This window comes from Dermacentor silvarum, chromosome 10 (assembly GCF_013339745.2).
Source record: "Dermacentor silvarum isolate Dsil-2018 chromosome 10, BIME_Dsil_1.4, whole genome shotgun sequence".
Taxonomy (NCBI): domain Eukaryota; kingdom Metazoa; phylum Arthropoda; class Arachnida; order Ixodida; family Ixodidae; genus Dermacentor; species Dermacentor silvarum.
This window is the reverse complement of record NC_051163.1, coordinates 103665301-103688705: the sequence shown is the minus strand read 5'-3', so window position 1 is coordinate 103688705 and position 23405 is coordinate 103665301. Positions and strand designations below refer to the sequence as shown.

At 46.5% G+C, this 23405-nt stretch overlaps 1 protein-coding gene across 1 annotated transcript in view; it reads right to left on the bottom strand.

The window, feature by feature from the left end:
* LOC119466399 (CAD protein-like) overlaps positions 1-23405 on the bottom strand; it is a 127622-nt gene that overhangs the window by 52256 nt on the left and 51961 nt on the right. The window contains exons 19-28 of the mRNA XM_049656788.1: positions 21480-21578; positions 17122-17223; positions 15399-15521; positions 13714-13896; positions 11619-11837; positions 6010-6177; positions 3775-3957; positions 3135-3239; positions 960-1244; positions 370-618 (exon numbers count right to left, since the gene is read on the bottom strand). Of these exons, the coding sequence (XP_049512745.1) occupies positions 370-618; positions 960-1244; positions 3135-3239; positions 3775-3957; positions 6010-6177; positions 11619-11837; positions 13714-13896; positions 15399-15521; positions 17122-17223; positions 21480-21578 (1716 nt within the window). The remainder of the gene's footprint in view (positions 1-369; positions 619-959; positions 1245-3134; positions 3240-3774; positions 3958-6009; positions 6178-11618; positions 11838-13713; positions 13897-15398; positions 15522-17121; positions 17224-21479; positions 21579-23405) is intronic.

The following is a 23405-nucleotide window of genomic DNA, read 5'->3' as shown; positions in this document are numbered from 1 at the left end:
GAAGTGAATGCATTGAAGTATATGGCCAACAACATTCCTGGCACAGTGGCCGGAAAGCTGTTGGCTGTATATGCAACGTGTTGACTGTTGAGTCACGCGAAGCCTCACAAAAGTAAGCGCTTGAGAATACTGCTCCTACTCCCGACACCACAAAATGCCAGGACGCAACTGACAGCACGAACAAAAGGAAACATCAACTTAGTCGCACAGTGCTGAGCAACAGAGCTCTGTCCATTTTCTTGCCTTTTTACATTGCTGTGCCACACCAGAAAAAGAGACGTTCTTGTCACATAATTCAGGCTTAGCTTAAAAGAGAGATGCGCGCATATCCAAAAATACCTCCTTCCTGCACAATCTCCACTGCCTTACCTGCTGGCAGACTGCAAGAGAATCGGCATCACAGAGGGGTGGTCGGGTGTTCGGCATGGCGCAGACAATTGTGAAGCCACCAGCCAGGGCAGCCGCTGTGCCGGAGGCATAGTCCTCCTTCTCTGTCGCACCCGGCTCCCGCATGTGGACGTGCACGTCAATGAGACCCGGAAGGCGCACAATGTTGCGCGAGGTCAGGCAGTCAATGTGTGTCTTGACTGGTGGTGCTTTGCGAATCAGCCGCAGAGCCTGCACACCGAAAACAAGCCTTAGCCAGTTGCAACAGTGCCACGGTCAAATGTTTACCAAAAGCCACCCTTCCAAACTCCAGCTAAAAAATGTGATAAAACGTACGTAGCACATGCACTGGCAACAAAAGGTGTCCATACATAAAAGAAAAGACATTACTTATTAAGGCAATAAATTTGTTTTAAGTCTGACTGTTAAAATGAACAGGATATCTTTTGAGCCAATCAATAAATGCAGCGGAAGTGAAAAATAACGACAAGCTTGGGGGCATCAGCGATCACCCCACTTAAAGGGGACGCTAATGATGTCCACTTATCCATCTATCCATTCATGCAACCTGCCTCCACAAGTAGCTTGGCGCACTTGACATCCGTGATGAGGGGCACGGCGTAGTCGACGGCCATGCGGCGTGTCCGGTAGCCCTGGGTGAACATGGTGGAAATGCGGCGGGCGCCGCTGCTGCACATGGGCAGGTTCACCACCAGATCGAACTCCTTCTGTTCCAGAAAGTCCGCGATGCTCAGCTGTGCCTGCTGCGAGGCACACTGGTTTCCGCCGTCCGACCCTCCGTTCACTGTGTCCTCGTCAATGTCATGGTCGTGGAAAGGCCACGTCATTGGCTCAATCTGCCAAAAGCACAGAGAGAAAGGATAGTAATGCGGGTGTTGACACATTAGATAGTGTGTCCACATTTCAAGAAAATCATTGCCACGCCGAGGGGAAGAACACAGAAAAACGAATCGACTGAAGTGTGCCATTCCAAACTAATTTATTGTAGAGGAATATGCGCAACCGATGTTTTTGAGAAATTTCTGGCAAATGTACACGGCCTTAGCACCATCTCTACTTTCGCAATTGCAATAAGTGTCCTAACCAGTGTACAATCACTCTCCTTAAAGGGACACTAAAGGCAAATAAAAAGTCAAGCTACAGTGATAGAGTAATGCTCTAGAACGTCTAAGGCGTCAATATAATAGCGAATAGAGCTTTAGTAATTGAGAAATTGAGGTAATTGCAGGACACGATAAGAGACTCCCCAGGGACATTCAGGTACTTACCCGATGACGAAGGCACTCCTCAAAAAAATGTCACTAGTACTCAACCACTCGGATTAAAAAGTTAACTTCCTTGGATTATAAGACAGAAGAAAATGCTACTTGTCTACTTCTAATAGATTCTTAGAAAAAATAACTGTTACCCTTGATAACTACATGGTTGGTGTAAAGGTTGCGTTTTCGCTCGACTTTGTGCCGCGCGCTTTCGAGTTTCAGTAGTTCTGTTATCGTGTAGTGCTGCGCAGGTGTTACTGGCTCACTAAACTCGCACTTGAAATTGCAAGCAGCAGAGAATGCCACGCGGGATGCCCGAACGAACCGCGTGACGGCACGTCCAGATGGTGACCAGCTTCGTCGCCTGACGTTGCAGTGCTGGAGTCCTCGCTGCTTTCACACTCGGAAAAGTTTCCAGTTTTCCCCACAAAATCAAAAACGTTTTCCAGTCTCCGTGGCAGGTGGGTTTTGTGGGCTGCCATTTGCTCGTTAAGGTTGATCTTTGTGGCAGACTAAAGTAAAAGTGGCACATCACATGACTGGATAACACTAGAGTTATTGCAAATGCTCCCTATGGGAGCAGAGTTGGGCATAGGTCCGCCAGCTTGCCCGCCGACGCATCCGTGTTAAGCAGAAAAGCCACTCCTCTTGAATGCAGGATACGGCGCGGCTCAGCTGTCAATTGTGCTTGCTCCTTCATTCCACGAAGGCCAGGGGGCGCGGCGGCCGGCAGCGCACAGAGGTTCGCGACGACGGCGGCACGGCGGGCAGCAGTGCAGCCCATAGAAACTCTATTGTGCAGGCACAGCCGTGAAGTTGGCTTTGGCTCAAAAGAATGCTTTTTGCGCATGTGACCAGATTTGGTGAACAGTGGCGCGAGCGGCGCGTTCAATCCGATGTGCAACTCTGCTCCCCAAGGGGAGCATATACAGTAACTCTAGATGTCACAGCACCACATGTAGTGCACCTTGATCGGAGGTCAGTGCTGATGATAAAACGCAGGTTCCTTTTCATTGTCAGGTTAACTGTTTGCTACACGGCAATTAAACAGAATAGGAAGTGAACAAAAAAATGAAAGACTAAGAAAATAAATTTATACAATGCTTCAGGGCGTAGAAGTTAATTGAATTCATAAAGATGTTTGACGCCTCATAGATCTAACAAGGCTTGAGCGGACGGACTTGCTGTTCAATGCACACCATTTTTTTAGGCCTCATCAACTGCACAAGGGAGAGACAGTCCCTGGAGGGCCCGCTGCCTCTGTGCCGCCGATGCTCCCACAAAATAAGCTTTAAATGTGGTACGGTTTAAAAGCCACATATGGAACACTTTGGCCGTTATCTCGGTTGTGCCGGCGAGTCGTGATCTGCTGCAGTGCAGCTCTGCACTTGTCACCGTCAATAGGTGATAGCCGGTGTCATTGTTCGGAAGCTTCAGTAGCCCAATATCTTCCAAGCAATACTGTACCTTGATGCCGTGCTCCATATAGAAGTCCGAGGTGCCAAGGCTGCCATACAACTGGAAGCCCATCTTCTCCAATGTTCGGACGCTCGGCAGGAACTCAGCTTTGTGCTGCATGAATGAGGTATGACAGATTCAGCACAGTGTTGCCGCTTACAGCACTAATGTCGCACTAACGTTTACCTATGACACACACTTGGCCACATTTTACAAATTAAAGGCGGCTGCAAAATGCCTGCAAAGTCAGGCAGTAACAGTGTAATACATGCACATTAATTTAATTCCATTACTAGAGGATAATAAAAAGAGGGAGAGAGAGAGGAAGAAAAAAATGAGCCATACTGCTGGCGCTGTAAGGAACTGTTAAACTTGCGTTAGCACTGAACATAAACTCTGAACTATTCGGCCAAATTACTAATTCACTTCGAATTCGATTTGAACCAAACTATTAGGGCATCCCTACTACATATTATCCAGATAGTAAAACAGTTGTGAGATTGCGATATAGGTGTGTTGTTGACGAGAACGTTGGCTACAAGTGTGGCTGTTTCTGGCCTGTTTCAACTAAATGAATGTTGACAATCTACGCGGCCCCAAAAATGGCATCCCAAGTCCCTGTTACTTCAGACTAATGCAGACCAGTCACCTTGTAACTCCCGATGGAGAGAAATATCTTCTTCTCAGGAATGCAGAACCCGGTGCTGAGCAGGGCCTTGAGATAAGCCTCGTATCTGTTCTCGCCGAAGCAGGCCACCTCTCCCGTCGAGGCCATCTCCACGCCGAGACGGATGTCAGCACCAGCCAGTCGGGAATACGAGAACTGGGGTACCTGCAGAGAAAGTATAGAGAAGGGGTGGCCAGACAGACGGGCTTTCAAAGAACTGCAAATAACCAAGCTCACAAAAACCTACTAGAACAAGAGGACAGGTTGCCGGGCTAGCCTTCATGATTACGAAGGCTAGAACCAGTGGCCATGCCGATCAACAGAAAAGGCAGGCTTTGTGCGCCAGAGCAATACCATGCAGGTGAGAACAACACGGTGGAAGCCGCTGACATTACTGAGCTCTGGGAGCATGTCACTACTGATGATGAAATGGGTGCTAATTCGATGGAGGAGTTCACGAGTGCAGATAGTGGTGCCTCGTTGTACAAAGAGATCACCGACGGGGCGATAACTGTCGCGACAAACCCGCCGGGGTTGCTTAGTGGCTATGGTGTTCGGCTGCTAAGCCCGAGGTCGCGGGATCGAATCCCGGCCACGGCGGCCGTATTTCGATGGGGGCGAAATGCGAAAACACCCGTGTACTTAGATTTAGGTGCACGTTAAAGAAGCCTAGGTGGTCGAAATTTTACGGAGTCCCCCACTACAGCGTGCCTCATAATCAGATCATGGTTTTGACACGTAAAACCCCACAATTAAATTTTAATTAAATTAACTGTCGCGACAGACAGCGGCGTTGTGGGACGGAGGAGACGACAGCAGCCGCAGTGACGACGAGATTCACAATCTTTGACACTGACCCTGATGTTCACCCAAAGTGCACTGTCGTTAATCGAGTCGCTCACTGATCTCATTCACGCTAAATTATAGTAACCAGTGTTTGCACAGCAGCTGGACGCAATGCACACCGCGGTTGTGAACCTGAAACTTGGGCGAAAGCAAGTGTAGATTTCTGACTATTTCAGCGCGCCTAACACTTGACACGCTTTTTAGAGGCATAAATAAGCATTTTATTTTTCACAGCCTACTTTCTATAATGTTGATTCTTTTATCTAAGTGGCAAATTTGGTGTAGGAGCTACAAAGGTATATTTGGCAAATTTTCTTTTACAGCGTAAGCTGTTATGGGCTCATTCCAATAGCCATTTCTGGTCGCGATGATGCCACTGCCGCTGCCCCGTAGCCGCTATCGCATGCGAAAAAAAGTACCCGCTCTCCGCTGGGATCGAACCCAGGCCCGCTGCGTGGGAGGCGGATACTCTACCACTGAGCCACGCAAGCGCTTGCTATCCGAGAGCGGGAAAATGTACTATAAACGCACCCTATGCAGGCGCGCAGGCGCAGACGACGAGATGCGATTCAGACGCGGAACGCAAACAATGCGGTCCCAAGCCTCCGCCGGTGTGGTGGCTCCGTCTAGTTAATGCGCCAGTAAACGCAACCTTTCAGACACTGTAAATTTTGCTGCCGCCTTAATTAGATGGCGCTAACATACCGACGAATGCTCGGGATCACGTTGATTGTGCTAGATTGGGCGCGTTGCAATGGGAGCAAATGTGACAGCCGTAGTTACATTGTCGGCTGCTTGGCTGGGCCGAATGGCGCTAGCTATCGGTGATGGAACGCGTCAGCTTTCATGCGCGACGATGTCCCAAGCAGGCCGCGTCGGGCACGTTGCAATGGGAGCGAATGTGACAGCCGTAGATGCATTGTCGGCTGCTTGGCTGGGCTGAACGGTGCTAGCCATCGGCGATGGAACACGTTGGCTTGCACACGCGACGGCGTCCCAAGCGCGTTCCTGATGCATTCACTCAAATTACGTGCACCACACGGAGAGTTCGCTTGAGGGAAGTGTGTAAGAGCACACACACCTTATATGTGGTGCACTTCAGTGGTTGCAATATGGAGTGCCCATACATGGCTTCAATGCTAAACACAGCAATGTCAACATTCATAGTGAGATGGCTTCTTTGGATTTTTCTTCATCTACAATCCGAGAGACACATATAAATGTCCTTTGCAGCTTCGCGCTAATTGCTGGTGAATTAAACTTTCTCTAAATATGGCTGTTTGGACGGTTACAACAAGTTGAAAGCCTGATACATAAGCTGATACTCAGCCACATGTGTTTTCATGCTTACGGAGAAAAATGTGTGCTGACCTTGACCCCAACCCGGGCAATGCCGAACGTGACGTCTCGAAACTCGACAGGGAGTCCAAGGATTACTTGGGTGGCCAGTGCAACGAAGTCGCAGTTGAGTGTCTTGGAGATGAAAGGGAAGGAGCGGGAAACACGCAGGTTGCACTCAATCACCCGCAGCTGGTTGTCCTGCAGACAAAATAGAGCAAATGCACATTACCGTAGCTCGACAATGAGAAGAGGAGGGTTGTGGGCCAATGATAACATTAAGGACTGCAACACGATGAACACTTGCCACATGTGCCCCTTTTCAAGCAGCAATGTAGAATGTTAATCAATACTTCAAAATGAAGTATATAGTAGCTGCCAAATAAATTTATTGAGACAGAAGCAATTACAGGGGAATCTGGTTAGTTTAAATCCACATAATTAAAACTTCCGGTTAATTATAACTCACGCTGTGGTCCTGTCAAAACGTGTATTTAAATGTATAAATATGCCTAGTAATTTGAACACGAAAGTGCCTGTGACAGTTAATTCGATCATACCTGGGCAGCACATGCCTAGCTGCAGTGAAGCCACGCTTATAGAACTTGTCACTGATGTGTTAGCTCAGTGCATATGAGCTGTCTAACGCAGTGCTGCTGCACGGAAGTCTTATACAGTGAAAGCTCGTTAATTCGCACCTCATTAATTCGAACTTTCGGGTTAATTCGAACTGATGGTCATGGTCCGGCCACAATATATAGGCGTCTATGGGTTAACCAACTCGTTAGTTCACGCGTGCATCGGCTCCTCTATCGATAATTCGAACTGCGCGCCGCTGCGTGGTGGTATTTTATACTGCCGCCGCAAGCTTTCAGACTCAACGATAGATAACGCGAGCGCAGCGGCGTCACTGTCGTCATTGCGATCGCTCTTCGCATCGTGTGGTGGTTCGTGCCGGACGTGTCTGCGTAGTCTCCGTGTCCTTTGTGTGCCGCACATTCAGTCCCTAGGCCTCGTGTACGTCAGAGCTACGAAGTCGTTCGGTGCCGTGTCGCTACGATGTGACGCTGCTCACGGCCTTGCATATGTTGGTGCGGGCCTGGGATCAGGTCACGGCAACAACTGTTGCCAATTGCTTCCGCCACGGTGGCTTTTCTGTGACCAATGAGGGCACAGCTTGCGAGCCCGACGAGCGCGAGGCCGTGGTCATTCCTGCCGGATTGCGGGATGCGCTGGAGGACGTGACCTTCGACGACTACGTCGATGCAGATCGCTGTGCAGCGGTCTGCGGCACAATCACCGACGATGATATCATCGCGCAGGTGACTGGTGGAGAAGCGCCTTTCGTCGATGTAGGTGCGGATGACGAAGAGGATGATGCACCCACGCGGCCCTCAGCTTTGGAACTAATGGAGGCTATGCGTGTCGCGCGTCTATTCTTCAGCTTCGAGGAAGACGCAGAGGATGCTTTCTGCCACGTTCGCGCGTTGGAAAACAAGGCTATGGCGATCGCATTCAAAGAAGAGAAACAGACAGTGATCACGGATTATTTTCTTAAGTAAATATTTTGAGTGATTTTCCAACAACCTGGTCTCATTTCCTGCTGTTTTTTTAATGAATTTCGTTAGTTCGAATTTCGGTTTAATTCGAACTCATTGGGCGTCCCCGCAAAATTCGAATTAACAAGCTTTCACTGTACCATATTTACTAGTGTAATGAACGCACCCCCAACTTTAGCCGTCAAAATTTGGATTTTTTTTCCTCCCGCGTAATAAACGCACCCTGAACTTGCTGCCGTGAAGTAGGAGAGACACGGTACGATTCATTGTCCGATATGGCGTACAGCGGGTACGATTGTATCGGACGCCGAATCGTACCATGTGTCTCCTACTTTTATTGCGATAACAATCATATGGACACTCCAGGTGCATTATTGCCGCCGGCGCCGACGATCGCGGCTCTAGCTCCCGCGTTCGAGGGAGGAAAGTGGGGAGGAAACGCGCCGTACTGCGTCGCGCGCATGAACTGCGCATTGCGCGCCCGCGTGCTTCCTATCTTGAAAGCGATCTGCGTCAGGGGCTGAGTCTAGGTACGAGGGCGGCTTATACCTTTGTGCGTGTTCCGTTATAGCCGCTCAGTTTGCGTTGAAGTGATACACGGCATGAAGATAAGGTCACTTCGCTCGCTGTTGCAGTTCCTCACGCCAGCGTTTTGACAGTGAATGTCCGCGGTCATCGAGTGTGATGTACAGGCAAACATGAACATGCCGGTTAAATTGCTTTGCAAGTTTATACGGCCTATAAAACTACTATCCTTACTTTGTATAGCTGTCTGCACATTTGCTATTGTGATCGATGGTTCGCCTTTTGGGTGAAAGTGTGACTTTTTTTGGAGGCGGCCGTGAAAAAAAAAATCGCTCAAAATTTTACTCCGCAAATAAACGCACCCTCCAACTTTGCGCATATTTTTTGGGAAAGAAAGTGCGTTCATTATGCGAGCAAATACGGTATGCAATGAGCTTTTCTTTTATTTGAACACTGTCTTAAACAAATTTTTGGGCTCCTTCAAGTTTGAATTCTAGAGGTTTGACTGCATATGAATGCTTGAGGCACATCCATGCCACCAGCACCGCAGCCCCTGTTGTGATGCTGTTCTACTCGACAGTGCATGCGCAGCTTGAGCGTGGAGGCTCTCCAGAGGCGCAAAGTGCATTTGGCAGCAAAAACGACGACGCAAAGTGGTCACACCAACGCTACACTCAATCGCCTCGGTGGCGAAGCCAAGGCAGCGTTCTGCCTTTCACTGTGGGCATGGGTGTTGTGCGCAGGCCACTATAAGCACACTAGTGTTCCTGTTGAGCTGCTGTGTGTATGCACTGCTCAGAACGGAACGGGCAGTAAATGTCAAGTCAAGGTTATGTAACATTTCACTGGGCACTAACGCCAACAGTTTCACACCAGTTTCAGCTTGTGCACCATCAAGCTGCAGCACCTGCAAAGCTACTGGCAGCGCTCATCACGCAAGCATCATGAGACGCCTAGTAGCTTCCACGGTGCTGTTTCTTCTGCCCAGCAGGAGTTGCCTTGTGTGCTGCATTGCAGTAATATGTCGCACAGAGCACTGTCTGAGGTATTCAAGCACAACGCTAAACCTTATATCACTGTCAATGCCTTGTCTTGCCTTTCGGGCAAAACTGCCAAAATTGTTTCAGACGCTTGATTTTTTTTGAACTTGCCTAATTTTAAGAACACCCTTGCAGCGCTTTCATTAAGGGGGGACGCGGCTTTCGCATCGCGAAAAATGGCTAAAAAATCGATTTTTTGAAAATCAAATTTTCAGTTTCTATAACTCTTATTTTATCTGATTCCGAAATATCATCACTGAAAACCAAGTAGAAGTGCTCTAAAAAAATTGTATCAGCCAAGGTGCCGAAAAATTCCGCGGAAATCGCGAAAAACGGCGTTTTTCAAGCCACGATATCTTCGGAACGGCGCAGCCGAGCGCCGCCATCTTGGTCTCGTTGGAAAGCGCATTTCTCCGTCTTCAAATCTGCCGCTTCAGCTATCTCCTCCATACAGAAACAAGCACACAAAAAGCAAATGATTGAAGGTCGTGCCGGAGCCACCGATTGGCCGCGCCCGCCACGTGACTCCAGCGCGGTTCGCCATTGGTTCGGTGCTCTCTCCGTGATGGCGTCGTCTGCTCCGCTTGTTGCGGTGTCCTCGCGAGCTCCGGACAGTTTCCGTAATTTCGACGAGTGTTAAAGCGGGCGCTACGCGGACATCGCAGTAGCGTGGCCGATCCCGCTTTTTGTGGACGTCTCAGACCCGCGGCTAAGCATTCCAAGCATCGGTGGCGCGGACTTCGCGACCGAGCTTCGGGCACGGAATGCTCGGACACGTGGCTAAGCCTCTCGCGCGTAGACGTCTCCGACTCGGCGATGAAGCACATCGCGCGCGGACTTCTCGGATCCTTGCCTAAGCATTTCGTGCGTTGGCGCCTCCGACTGTGCGACTAAGCAAATCGAGCGTCGACTCCCCGAGCCCGCGGCTATGCATTTCGCGCGTCGGCACATCGCTCAACGAGTGTCGACTCCTCGGACCCGCGACTAGGCACTTCGCGCGTCGGCACCTCGAGCGTCGACTCCTCGAGCCCGCGGCTAGGCATTTCGCGTGTCGGCACATCGCTCATGGAGTGTCGACACCTCGAGCGTCTATTCCTCGTACCCGCGGCTAGGCATTTCGCGCGTCGGCACCTCGGACTGCGCGATTGAGCTTACCGAGCGTTTGGACCTGCGACCAGGCATTTTGCGCATCGGCACCTCGGACAGCGCGACTAAGCTCGTCGAGCGTCTATTCCGCGGACCCGCGACCAGGCATTTCGCACATCGGACCCGCGACTTAGCACATCGCACGCCGACTCTGTTATCGTAATGCCACGATATCTAGTAATAATACCTATCATACCACCCTTTTTCTTAAGGGGGGACGTGGCTTTGAAAATCAACTTCCTGATTTCTTCATGGATTTTGATGAAAATTGGCACAAATGTTTAGAATGTCTCCCCGATACTTCCATAAAAGTTTCAGAGTGATACCTTGAGAACATTTTATTGAGCAGAATTTTTCTCTCTTGAACTTTCTGGAGGGCCTGGGGAGCTTAAAAAACATGATGGAAGGCTCGTTGAGTATTGACTGCATAGCTCAATGCGTGCTGAAGGTCGTGACAGTCTTACTTTTTTTTTTCGCAACACACATTTTTTAGACAGTCATTTTTCAAGTTACCTTCGCACCAAGCACACTTTCGGGGTGAACGAATAGCCACGCCATAAATTTATAAAATGTCAATATAAAAATGCGAGACTGTCTCGACCTGCACTGTAGTCCAAGGAACGTGACAAAAAAAAAAAAAACAGAATCAAAATAGGCTAAACGGTAACGAAGAAATCAGCTCCAGAAACTGAGCAGAAAGGCGAAAAAACAGTTTTGAGAAAACGGCTCTCAAAGTTGCACCTTCTCTTCAGTTCTCTAAAACGCACCAAAGTTGTAATCTTTGATGTGTTTTGTGACGTGGGGCTTCTTGGACATGTGGCCTCTGGTCTGCTGAGCCTTCGTTCTGCCTTTTTCTTGTTTGTATGCCATTCTTTACTGCTGCTCTACAAAGAGCATGGTGCCTAGGTTTCAAACCAAGTGAGGTGCAGAACTATGTGGGCATAAATATACAGTAGTTCTAGCGTTGTATCTGCAGACTGCCTCATTGATAGCAGCCTATAATAGTGCAGTCAGTGAGGCATTGTTTTCTTTTGGTAGAATCGACCATGTTACTGAATGAAGGCTCTCAGCAGCCTTCTGAATCATCTTCCATTGACAATGGCTATGGAGGTTAGGAGATCGAGCCACTGATAAATAGGCAGCAATGCAGCTGCTAGGTGCTTTCCAGCCTGTAATTTTGTATCATGCCTCACTTCTGCAGCCAGGTGTCTGTGCCACCCCAAGTGGCCTAGTGAACAGAGCTCATGATGAGGTTCTCTTTAACTGCAATGAAAATTTCACATGCTGTATGGTTCCTCGGTAAACTTTGATGCCTACGCCACAAGCCATCAACATGTAATCCAAATGATGTCACCGAAAGGACAAAACTCACCTTCGCAATGAGCTGCATGTTGTACGGTCCGCTGACAATGAGTGCCTCGCCAATGGCCTGGCAAATGGAGCGGATCTTGGCGAGCGTCTCAGAGTTCAGATCCTGAGGCGGAGTCACCAGCGTAGCGTCTCCCGAATGCACACCAGCATTCTCGACGTGCTCAGAAACCGCCATGGCCACCAGAACTCCGTCCTTGGCCACAGCGTCCACGTCGATTTCCTGTGTGCAGTTTTCATGACTCATGTCAGACTCGTTCTACTCGCGCCACGTGGCACGTGACAAGCAGCGATTTTGTGAACCCCTTCCCACTGTGCCACAACTTTCAATAGAGTTCTAAATTTATTACTAATTATACTAATAAGTCATTACCAAATGAGTAGCAGTTACAACAAACGGGTCTGCCAAAGTCACAGAGGGCTCTTCAAGGGTAGTGCTTGGCAATCAGCAGGCATATCAAAACATGCAAATGCACTTGAACCGGTTCAAACTGGCTTGATCCGGTGATTTTTTAGCTCCTGAGCTGAACCAGAACTGAACCATTTTCGGCGAACCAAATTGAAAACTGGAACGAAAAAAAAAAAAAAAATACTTCGGTTCAACACTTTGGGTACAGTAAACCCTCACTGTAACGAAGTCATTGGGACAGGAAGTTGACTTCGTTATAAGCAGCTTTTTGTTCAAAGCGGAGGAGCTATAGGAGAATCATAGTAACTTGAGAACATGAGAAACTTCAAATAAAGTGATATTTTGAATAAAGCGATCTCACTATAATGATGGTTTACTGTATCACATAACGTTGCCTGGGTTGAAGTTGCGAGCGGGCACTGTAAGAGCTGCCCAATGCTAACACTTGGCCAGCAAAATGATAAACTGGGAAAAGAATGAGAAGGCAGATCACATGGGAAACTTGTGTCCTTTCAACTTTTGCCATGTTAGGTGTTTGCTGTTGTTCTTATCACTCTTGATGTGTCACCTTATTTCACGTCTTTAAGTGCAACCTGCCGCATTGCCCGTGTATAGTTACGCACCTAGCATGCTCTTAAGCCTGTGTGCTTATCACTCCGAGTGTCTTCAGCACGATGCTCCCTGCTCCTTTGCGAAAGTTTGCCGCGATATACACATGTTAACGGGAAATTTCCGCATTGAGTATGCAGCAACTGGTCGAGAGCTGCTCCAGTTTTGATTAAATGACTGCAGACTGTGCTTGCCACAATCATCGTCTTAAGCGTTTACTTAAAATTATAAATGGAGTTTAACGTTCCACAGGGACACACAAGCTTTGAGGAGCGCCATATTGGCGGAAATCGGATTAATTTTTGACCATCCAGGGCTCTTTAATCTGCACCTAAGTTGAAGTACACAGGTGCTCATGCACTTTGCCCCCATCGGGGCAGAATGCAAAAACATGTGTTGGGAAAATCAAACTCCTGACTTCATGCTTAGCAGCAGAATGCCACAGCAACTTAGCCACAACGACAGCTGTCATTCAAGTATTTCTTTCCTTTCGGTGCATAAGTTCGCCCAGCAAATGGTTTGATTCTTCATTCACTCGTTCTGAGAGTATTCCAGCATACTGCATTTATTCGGATCTAGGTTAAACATGAGTTACGAACTTATAGGCAGGCTTAGATTCGAGGATTTAGTTAGGAGCTGTGGAAACTAGAAAAATGGCGTGCCGCTACCACAAGACAGTAGTGTACTGATTACTGTCAATTGCCAGAGCCATGGAACACTATAGCTCACCGTGACAGTGCAATATTTTAACCACACTGAATGCATGCAGTACGGTCACAGTCACTGTACCTTCAAAGCTTGCTTTCGGTGATACGCCACCACCAAGCTCGCAGTGTTAAAGTGGTCCTTATGGTGAGCCGGGGAAAGTGCATGGCTGGTGCTGGACATTGTGTCATTTGCCTTTTGTAGCTGTTGTCACTCACCATCTTAGTTGGCTTGCATTCAAGGAAAAAGTACTTTTTTTTTTTCTGACCTTGCGAATTTGTGGGATCAGCTTAGAATACAGTATGCTATTCACCTTCACTGCTTTACGAAATTATAAGGTTTCACAAGACTTCTTTGTGCCACAGTAACAGCTCACCTTGGCTTCACAGATGAACTTGGAGATAACCACGGGGTGCTCCTTGGAGACGGCACTGGCTTCGTTGAGATAACCCTCGAGGTCGCGATGAGAGTAGGCCACATTCATGGCTGCTCCACTCAGCACGTAGCTAGGGCGCACCAGGCATGGGTAGCCAACCTCCTGACAGAACGACTTGATGTTCTGTGCCCAAAAGGGGGTTGGGGGGGAGGCAGAGACGGAGAAATGAACAGTGGCAAGAACAAAGTCACGCAACTTGCTATATGGCCTTTTACAGAAGCCCTGCCCCACTTTGCTACGGCTGCAAAATGTTATCAAAAAGCACTGCTTTATGACTCTTCCTGTCAGAATTTCTTGAAAGCATTTTGGGAGTCTAGCAAGACCAAAAGTTGCCTATCGTCGCTCTTGAGGCCTTTCCTCTCCGTTTGTCATTCTCAGACCGCTTTATCACACTACACAGTCACGCTCTTGTAATAATGGAGGGCTGCGACAAACGCTATCTGGTCAAGTAAAAGAATCATTAGTGAAACAGGTAACTGACACTGTCAGAAGCATACACTGATGTTTTTAAGATCTTTACAAATTCACAACATACTGACATTTTGGGGTGCGTACAGTTCCACAACATGCTGATGTTTCAAAGTGTGAAAAGATTCATAAGAACGGATTTGTACAGATTGTGAAATGTCAATGCAAGTTTTTGACAAGTGCCACCAGCTCGTTTTACAAGTGGTAATCATGCTCCATCTCCTTTTGCCTTTGGCGCTTTGCTGTATGGGTCCTCTAATGCTGCAATAGACACTGTCTCACTATATCTTGTGGAAGCTAAAGCTCACTGCAGAGAAAGGTGGAGGTGTACACATCTGTGACCGTTGCGTGTGCTCAAAAGTGAAGCAGAATCCCAAAGTACCTTGTTCCCGCAATTTTCTGGTCAGTGTTTACACTAACAAACTAATAAAATAGTCCCCTGTTCAGATTATGCAGTTCAAGCCTTATATTTTTCCCAGATGCAATTTCGTTTTTCCATAGATTTAGAGAGTCAATGACACATACATGAGGCATTCTAGTGGAAAAAAATGGACTGCTACATGGACTGCTACACGCACCCCCGGGGCCAAGGCTTAACACAAACAGACACAGGTTGTCTCTACTCTCTTGTGCACCACAAAATCAAGTAGTGAAGGCCCCGATCGGTACACACTCAGCAGGTTCAATTTCTTACTATTCTGGTAAGCAGCTCTTCAGATTTCCAAAAGCTCAGCATCATTCGAGTCTTTGTTAATGCTATTTTAACTCATCCCTTCCGTTCTTTTTGAGTGAATACATGTGCTAGCTATGCAACCCTAGAGGGGCAATCACAGAAGGCGAGTTATCCAGCAAATGAGAGGAGGAATTACAACATTTGCTGCTGGCCTCCCCTTAATTTGTCCACAAGCATAGCAAGGTCACATGCTTTTTCCGAGAAAGGCTCTATCTTCAGAGGAGTCTCACGTGGCCCCGCCACTTGGACAAGGCGTGACATTGTTATCGCACGGTGTACTCATTGAGACACAGAGGCAGGTCCCTCGTTTGAACACTTCTTTGGTCGTGCTGGATGCAAAGAGTAATAAATCTATCACTGGTGAGCGAAAAAAAAAAAAAAAGAAAGAGAAAGAAAGGAACCTAAATAGGCCCCCTAATCTCACCTCTAAATTGGTGAGCTCCTTCCACTGTGGTTGGGAGATGCCAATAGAATCCAACATGCGGGAGAACTTGAAACGGTTTTCGGCACAGTCAATCGACTCTGGAGACGTGCCCAGGATGCGTGCCTAAAATTATAAAAGAAAAAAAGAAATAAAGGAATGCACTCTGACAAAGTTGATTTTGTGACACTTTCAGCCCCCCTTATGAGTACAAAAGGGAAGGCAAGGGAGGCATTCGTCAATAGTTTCGCAAGCCAACAACTGCAGTGTCTCAAAGTCACGCAAAGAGAGATCCCAGAGTGGTTCACACAGAACACATCTCCCAACATCTTGGGTATGATGAACATTTACCAGCATGAATTAACAAAGGACAGGACAAGGCAACACACACACAGGCACTGCAAGTGTCCCCTCTTCCTGCCCTTCGTCCTGTTCAACGTTCACTACGATCCAAAACCAACTAGCCCGCCAACAAGTCATGACAAAGCTCAAGCAGGCTGCCGTATGCGTCCATTATACAGTGACCACTAGAGCTACAAATATGACAGCGACTCGCTTCAGCAGGCTACACACACTAGCACATTAATGCCCACAAAAGCGGAGGAAAGTGTAGTGAGTGTGATCACCGAGTTTGTACACACAGCATTGCATGGGCCACGCAGAGGCTGCAAGCTCAACTCTTGCTGCTCTCATTCAGTTTTTATTTCATCGTGCTTACTGAATACCGATATACAGGTGCACACAGATTGAATGCACACACGGCATACCGAGAGAAAAAACACAGTTGTCACCTGGCTTGTTTTGACTTGCACAGCTGGTTGTATTTGTTAGCTGCTCATTCAACTTTCAGACAGGGAAATTTTTGCTTTTATTACGGTCCTCTGTAGATGGACATTTCATAGACTACATAACAAATACAGAAACAGTGAAATGTCTATCACATTATTGGAGAGCTATAGCATTGCAAAAGTCACTATTTTCTTTAACAGAGCCTTAAAAAGTTGTGATCTTTAAAGCTCTGTTAGTTGTTCCTGTTGGTTATTAATTAAAAAAAATTCCCTACGTGTTTTCAGCTGCCTATTCACTAACTTTTGGTGCTTTTTTTTAAAACCTTGTGAACAGCCTTCAAGCAGAATGTCCACAATAAGTGTTTTGGCATCAAACTGGCACCATTATTTCAGTTGTGAACAAATGACATGCACTACAAGCCACAGTGTTGCTTGACTTTCTTAAAGACACCAGCAACAATTTTCTAGTACTTTCTTTCTTCCGATTTTCCAACCAAACTTTCCAGCCTTCAATTGACATGCCTGTTTCATACAACCACGGGCATGTTGGTTAGGTTGCAGCATGCTCAGTCGATATTACACCAGTGTAACTAAGATGTTGCAAAAATCTGCCCTTTCTTTCAGCATGAAAGATGTTGCAATTTTTATCCTTGCATCTGTAATGTATTTTGATTTAGAAATTTATCAGTAGGAGCTAGCCCCTTCCCTGCTTGTTCCTCTTGAAAATGAACACTCTGAAAAAGCCCTGAAGTTACAAGCTAAACATCACTGGTGCAGTGAGGCACATTTTCTAACATTGCCACTAGATTTGCAAGTACAAAGTAACTGTGTTGCTCCTTTACTCTTTCCTTATTGACGTGAAAAAACAAAACAAAACAATGAAGCAAATTAAGACAACAGCTCTTCGATGGTTGTGCCAGCCTAGCTCTGTCGCTCACCTTTTGCCTGTACAGATCCATGGCAATGTTGTTGGGCAGCTGGCCACCCATGTTCAGAATAATGCCCTCGGGTTGCTCCAGGCAGTAAATGTCCATCACGGTCTGCAAATGGAAGCAAAAAAAGAAATTCAAACTGAAAAGCAGATGAAATTCCATGAAAACCTCGATATAACGAAGCCAGTAAAACTGGCACTTCATTATCTTGAAATGTCGTTTTGTTAAAATTCGGCATTTTATGCAAATAGGTACACTCACCAACGGACTTTTCTGTCACAGAAGGGGATGTGAGATTTTCAGAATTACCGGGGCGTGTTCCGGTGAGGTTTGTTCGTGCGCAGAAAGTCAATCCCGGGAGGGAGAAGCACAGTTTACGCGGAAAATTAGCTCCGGCATGCTAGCCATGTCCGCCATGTTGCCATTAGCCCAGCGGTTCCCGGAGATCGAGCTAAGTACAATGCGAGAACTGGGGGAAAGTGTTACAGGCTCTGGTGATTTTGGAAATTTTTTTATCGTGCCTCCAACAACCTCAATCCCCACAGCTTCCAATAAGGCTGCAGAAGCTTGCTCCTCATTTTCTTGCAGTTCTTATCTGCAGAGTGTTAACATCCTTTGGTTGGGATAATTTACCTGCGGCTTTGTGGGAGTTTAGTTTAGCACAAAAAGAAGGCCAGGAGATGACTTCAGCATCGTGCTAGGCTTAGTCACTAGGGCTAATGCTTTCTTTAGGGGTGTGTGAATATTCAAAAAGTTTGAATAATATCGAACATTATATTTTTAATATTCGTATTCTATTCGAAAAATAGATATTCGAAAATGTTCAAATCTTCGGTTGGATACAAATATTTGAATCTAATAAATATATTGCTGGCTGTGCGGAAGCAAACACTGTTCTTAGCATTTGTTTCTTTCTAATCTAAGATTATTGGGGCAATCTTGGGCTTAATTTTTCGATAATTTCGTGCTGCTAGTGAAATCTCGCTTGTAAAGCACCCTTAGCCACTAGACGTCTAAACTTTGGGGGAAAGCCAGCCTCTCAGTAGCAAGGGGCATGGGTTTGCCACAGGACTGCGAGGATGCATTTTTTTTTTCTTCAGTGCCATTCCCAATTAATAGCTTATTGCTTGACAGCAAGTGCGATGAGTGACGACTGGCACAGGATGAAATACCTCTGAGTTTACAGGAATTTGATGCGGTATAATAAGGCACAGGCTGTCAAGGACAGCTTGTGGGAATTACTAAAGTTAACATGAGCCGAATACAGAATGTTTTAGTAAAACGGCTTACTAGTTTTGCGTTTTAACATTGACAAAGTAATTGCAATGTTCCAACATAATAAATTAACCCAACTGGCTAATAAATGCACGTGCATATCATTATTCGACATTCGAAGCTACGTATTCGTATTCGATTTGCATTCAAAAATTTTGATATTCGCACACCCTCAGTTTTCTTATATATCAAGAAACTCTTTACATAGCTTATATTTGCTGACATATTGCACAAGTCCCTTGCACTGACAATGTATATTCTGAAATTTTAAACTTTTTTTTGTGAAAGCAACAATCACATTTTAATACTTTTTCTTTCTTACAATGTTATTGTTCCGGCAATTTCTTTTCGAATTCTTCTTAATAAGTACAGTCGAATCTCGATAATACAAACTCGAAGGGGCCCGAAAATTTGTTCGAATTAAAAGAAGTTCGAATTAAAGGAAGGACGTATTTTTGAAGTATTCGAGCACCATAGCACAATGCACGAACAGTGCGAGTCGTGAAATATCGCGGCGCGCAAGCGCATAGCGAGCGCAGCCGCCCATGCCGGCCAACGCTCGGTTCCCAGATAACGGCAGAAAACAAAACTTCCGGGAGCGGACGGCACCAGCATGGCGACGGGCGGGCGGGCGGGCGCGGAGACCGTCGAAGGTGAGGGAGGAGGGCAGCAGGGAAGCGGATTCGGCCTTGGCAACTCCGCCACTTCGGTGCTTCCCCTCGCCCTCTCTCTCAACTCTCTCGCAGCTCTCTCACCTTTGGCTGTCTCCGTGCGCACCCACCACCGTGCCGGCACCGCTGGTACAGCCGGCCCGGTGCAGATTAGCCCGCTCCTTGTAGTTTCGTTTTCTGCTGCTATCGGGAAGCGAGCGTTTGCTGTCATGGGCAGTTTCGTTGACGGACTGGACCTCTGCCGCTGCATTAAGGGGTCCCTCCCAAGCTTTTGCTTTATGGCGGTGTCGGAGCAATGCAGGTCGGAGGCGCCGCCGCGTTATTTGGCGCGCTGCTGAGAGCATTGTCGGTCCGCGGTATGTTTGAATTACATAACCATAGCAAATGCTTTTGCGTTCGAATTGCCGAGCATTTTCGCCCATTGAAATAAACATAACTTTGACGGGACCACGGCGTGAGTTCGAATAAACCGGCAGTTCGAATTAAGCGTGTTCTAATTAACGAGATTTGACTGTATGTGTTTTGAGACTAGCACAATTGGGAAGAAAATTTTTTTCCTCTTTAATTTGATGCTGGACACTTTAGTATCAAGCATGCTCTGCGATAGGAAGAAAAGTATTCACTAGACCACCCAAGAACTGCTGCTTTTCCTGCAGGCAGGAAAGTGTTATAGGCTCCGGTGAAATTGGAAATTTTTCATTGTGCCTCCAACAACAACACACCTTGTCTACCCAGTTTCATTTACATAATCCAGACAGCCTAGAAATGAGACACTGTTCAATGCTTCATTCAGCTCCAAAGCACGATTAATGCATCATTCAGGTAAAGAAGTTCTGATCTTGCTTGCAAAATGCATGTGGTATGCAATGCCCAGTGAATGGGCACATGCATTGGTGTGCTCCATACATTTTGCAAGGGCACAGGGGGAACAAAAATGAGGACAAGTGGCAGTTAAAGTAAGGAAAAAGAAAAACTTATAGCCCCCAAACAAGACGTAGTAATGGCCCACCCCATGGAATTGCTAACATGATTGGTCACACAATAACATAAAGCCATATTTTTAAGAAAATGGCTTCCTTTGGCTCATTCGTCTGTTTTCGGGGTCAGTGGTTGACCGTCCATGTTTAGGCTCTCACCACCGATACAAAGGCATCAATGCAAAGGGCACGTGTTGTTGAACGCTGACAATCAGATTAAAAAACCCTCAATGACAACATAGCTTTCACAAAATTATCAGCTCTAGATACAGCATTTGTAATGGTAAAATAAATATTTTGTCACATTTCATTAAACATTCAGGGCTGTTGAGTTTGTGAAAGCAGGCCATGGGCGACAATGCAAAAGCAGAACTTGGCTTCGTTGTAGCAAGAATTTGTATAATCGTCTGTAAAACAGAGTTATGCGTGTAAGCAAATTGCCCGCTGGCGCGTGCTGTCGTGCCTGAGCTTTGGGGTGTCTGAAGGTCGATGTTCTCCCGCCGCTCCCTCTCCTAGTGGTGGCTGGGAGAGGGAGGGCTCTAACACTGTGGTTCTATTATCTACAGAATTACGCAATAAAGCAACAAAAGCTACCTAAATGTCCTAACTACCCGCTGTGGTGGCTTAGCGACTATGGCGTTGCGCTGCTAAACACGAGGTTGCGGGATCGAATTGCGGCAGCCGCATTTCGATGGGGGAAGAACGCCAGTGTGCCGTACATTTGGTGGTGCAAGTTACAGAACTCTAGGTGGTCCAAATTAACCCGGAGTCCCCCACAACAGCATGCCTCATAATGACATGCCGTACAAGACTTCTGCACAATTTTTTTTCTTTCAGCTTTAATCTGAAGAATGGGGGCCCAAGTGTACACTGAGCAGGAAGACGTACTTGAATGTGTTCTACACTAAGCAACATTGGCTAAACATGGAACATCTTGGACATCACACCACAATGTGAGAAGAGTCTCCTATAAATGCGCACATTCTGCAAGCCAGCCAAGGTACACAGTAAAATATTGCCAATATGAATTTCACCGGATCAGGGGAAAAAAAAGAAAATGTCCCAATGTTGAATTACTGAATGGACTGAGAAAAAAATGTTTACTGTATCAACATGCCTTTATTTAATGATAAAGAAATTTGTTATTATACTTTATATTTCAGAAAATCAGAAAAGAAACAAATTCTCATCTAACGCAAAATATCAGTGCCGACAACTGGCCAAAAGATAAGATCTCTAAACAAACTTTTACGAAATGGCCAGTGTGCTGGCACAGACCAACTAGACCGACTGCTTTTAACTACTGCTTTTAACTAATGCATGCATTATCCAATTAATTTCATCACTGCTGTACCAAGCTGGCCACAGCAACTGAGCCACCATGACATCTTAAAGGTGCAACCACTGCAGGTAAAAACCTGCTGTAAAAAATGCAACTTACCTCAAAGCTGATTTCATCGAAGTATAGGCGATCACACATGTCGTAGTCTGTGCTGACTGTTTCAGGGTTGCAGTTAACCATGATAGTTGCCTTGCCAAGCTGCAAGAAAGACCAGAAAGACAGTTTGAAACACTTGCAACCTAGAATCAGTTTCTTTAACATATGTGGCTTCCAGCATTCGCTAAAGCTTGCTAGAAGGGAGCCCAAACTTAATGTTACACTGTCAGAAGAGCCTGTGTGAAAACTGACAGCGTGGTGTCAGTATGTCATGGATTGCAGACCAAAATATCTGATTAAAGGCGTCTCTAAATTTAATGCTCACACAATTTTCATAGGCTTAAAGTAAGAAAATATATAAGTGCAACTGAATGCCACCAATTCATGAAATAGAAATATTCATAAAAATTCATAAAATAGAAAGCACAGCGCCAGAAACGCTGGGGCCGTTACATGGATTCATCCGGTGCTGAGTTGCACGAAATCTCGCGATAGTGATAGTACCTCCGGCAATTATTGGCAAAAATACTGCTCAAGATTGTAGTCAAGCACAAAATTAACCGACAAGCAACATTCACAAAATCACGCTCTGTTGCCATTTTGTGACGATGATGCTGAATCTGACGGTGGGCTGTTGCCAACTTCAAGAACGCTGTTTTGGTTTTCTATCCGATTGTAACGCCCAGCACTTTTTTAGACCCATTTTCTCAGAAAAAAGGTGTGCACTAGGTTCGGGTAAATACGGTACACCTATTGTACAGCACAAACCAGTCCACATCTGACTGTGGGAAACCAAAATTACAACACTGAACACTGCAAAGCTTGATTTTAGTTTCCATAATTTCATATGACTATATTGCTAGAAGATATTCATGCTGCCTATTAGAAAGTCTTAGTACAGGGACACAGACAGAGAAAGAAACATAGAAGACCACTCCTTCGAGTCTCAAGTTGAATGCCTCGAAAATTGGCATAGCTGGTCTAAAAGCAGGCCGGATGATAATCTCATAAGATTCCTCACAAAGCAGACCCAAGATTGAGAGCCAGATGGAAAAAATTGATTTGCGAAAACAGCCTCTTTTCAGGAGACTTCTGCTACTGAAGCAGTGTGAGGATAAACAGTGTGACGCTGCGTGCCACAGATGCCAAGAAATTTTCTACTCTTGGCAGTCATAACTGCAAAAGCAGAAAGATGCATGCTCACACGTCCTTTGTTTGTCCCAGTGTACTTGAGACATAATTTTCTACATTAGACTGAGAGTGTCCATTCATTGTGATGCATGCTTTGACGACAAATGGGTGGACTACCGTATTTACTCGCATAATGAACGCACTCACAGAATGAATGCACCCCCCCCCCCCCTTTACAATCAAGAAATGCGTGTCTTCTTTTCCTCGCATAAAGAACGCACCCTGAACTTGCTGCCGTGAAGCAGGAGAGACACGGTACGATTCAGTGTCTGATACGGCGTCCGGCGGGTACGATTGTATCGGACACTGTATCGATGCCGAATCGTACCTTGTCTCTCCTATTTTTATTGCGATAGCAATTACAGTGTAGACCGCTTATAACGTAAGTCGCCGGAGTCGCGAATATCCGCAGTATAAGCGGTACCGCACTATAACCAAAGCAACAATTTTCAAGGCCCACACATATGCGACAGTCGAGGAATGCGGCTAGAACGTTTGCATTCAATTTACAGTCAAATCTCGTTAATTCGAACGAAATCACGTGGCGGCGCCTCTGACCGGCATTGCTCCGGCACCGCCATAGAGTAAAAGCTTAGGAGAGACCCTTCAATGTCGCTCGCGAACAAACAAAAAAAAAAACAACGCGGCGGAAATTTCACCCTCTCTCAAATGGCAAGATCGCCGATTCTGCGTTGCGCCGGAACATGCGTGTACGTGCCGACATTGCAGCCACGCTAC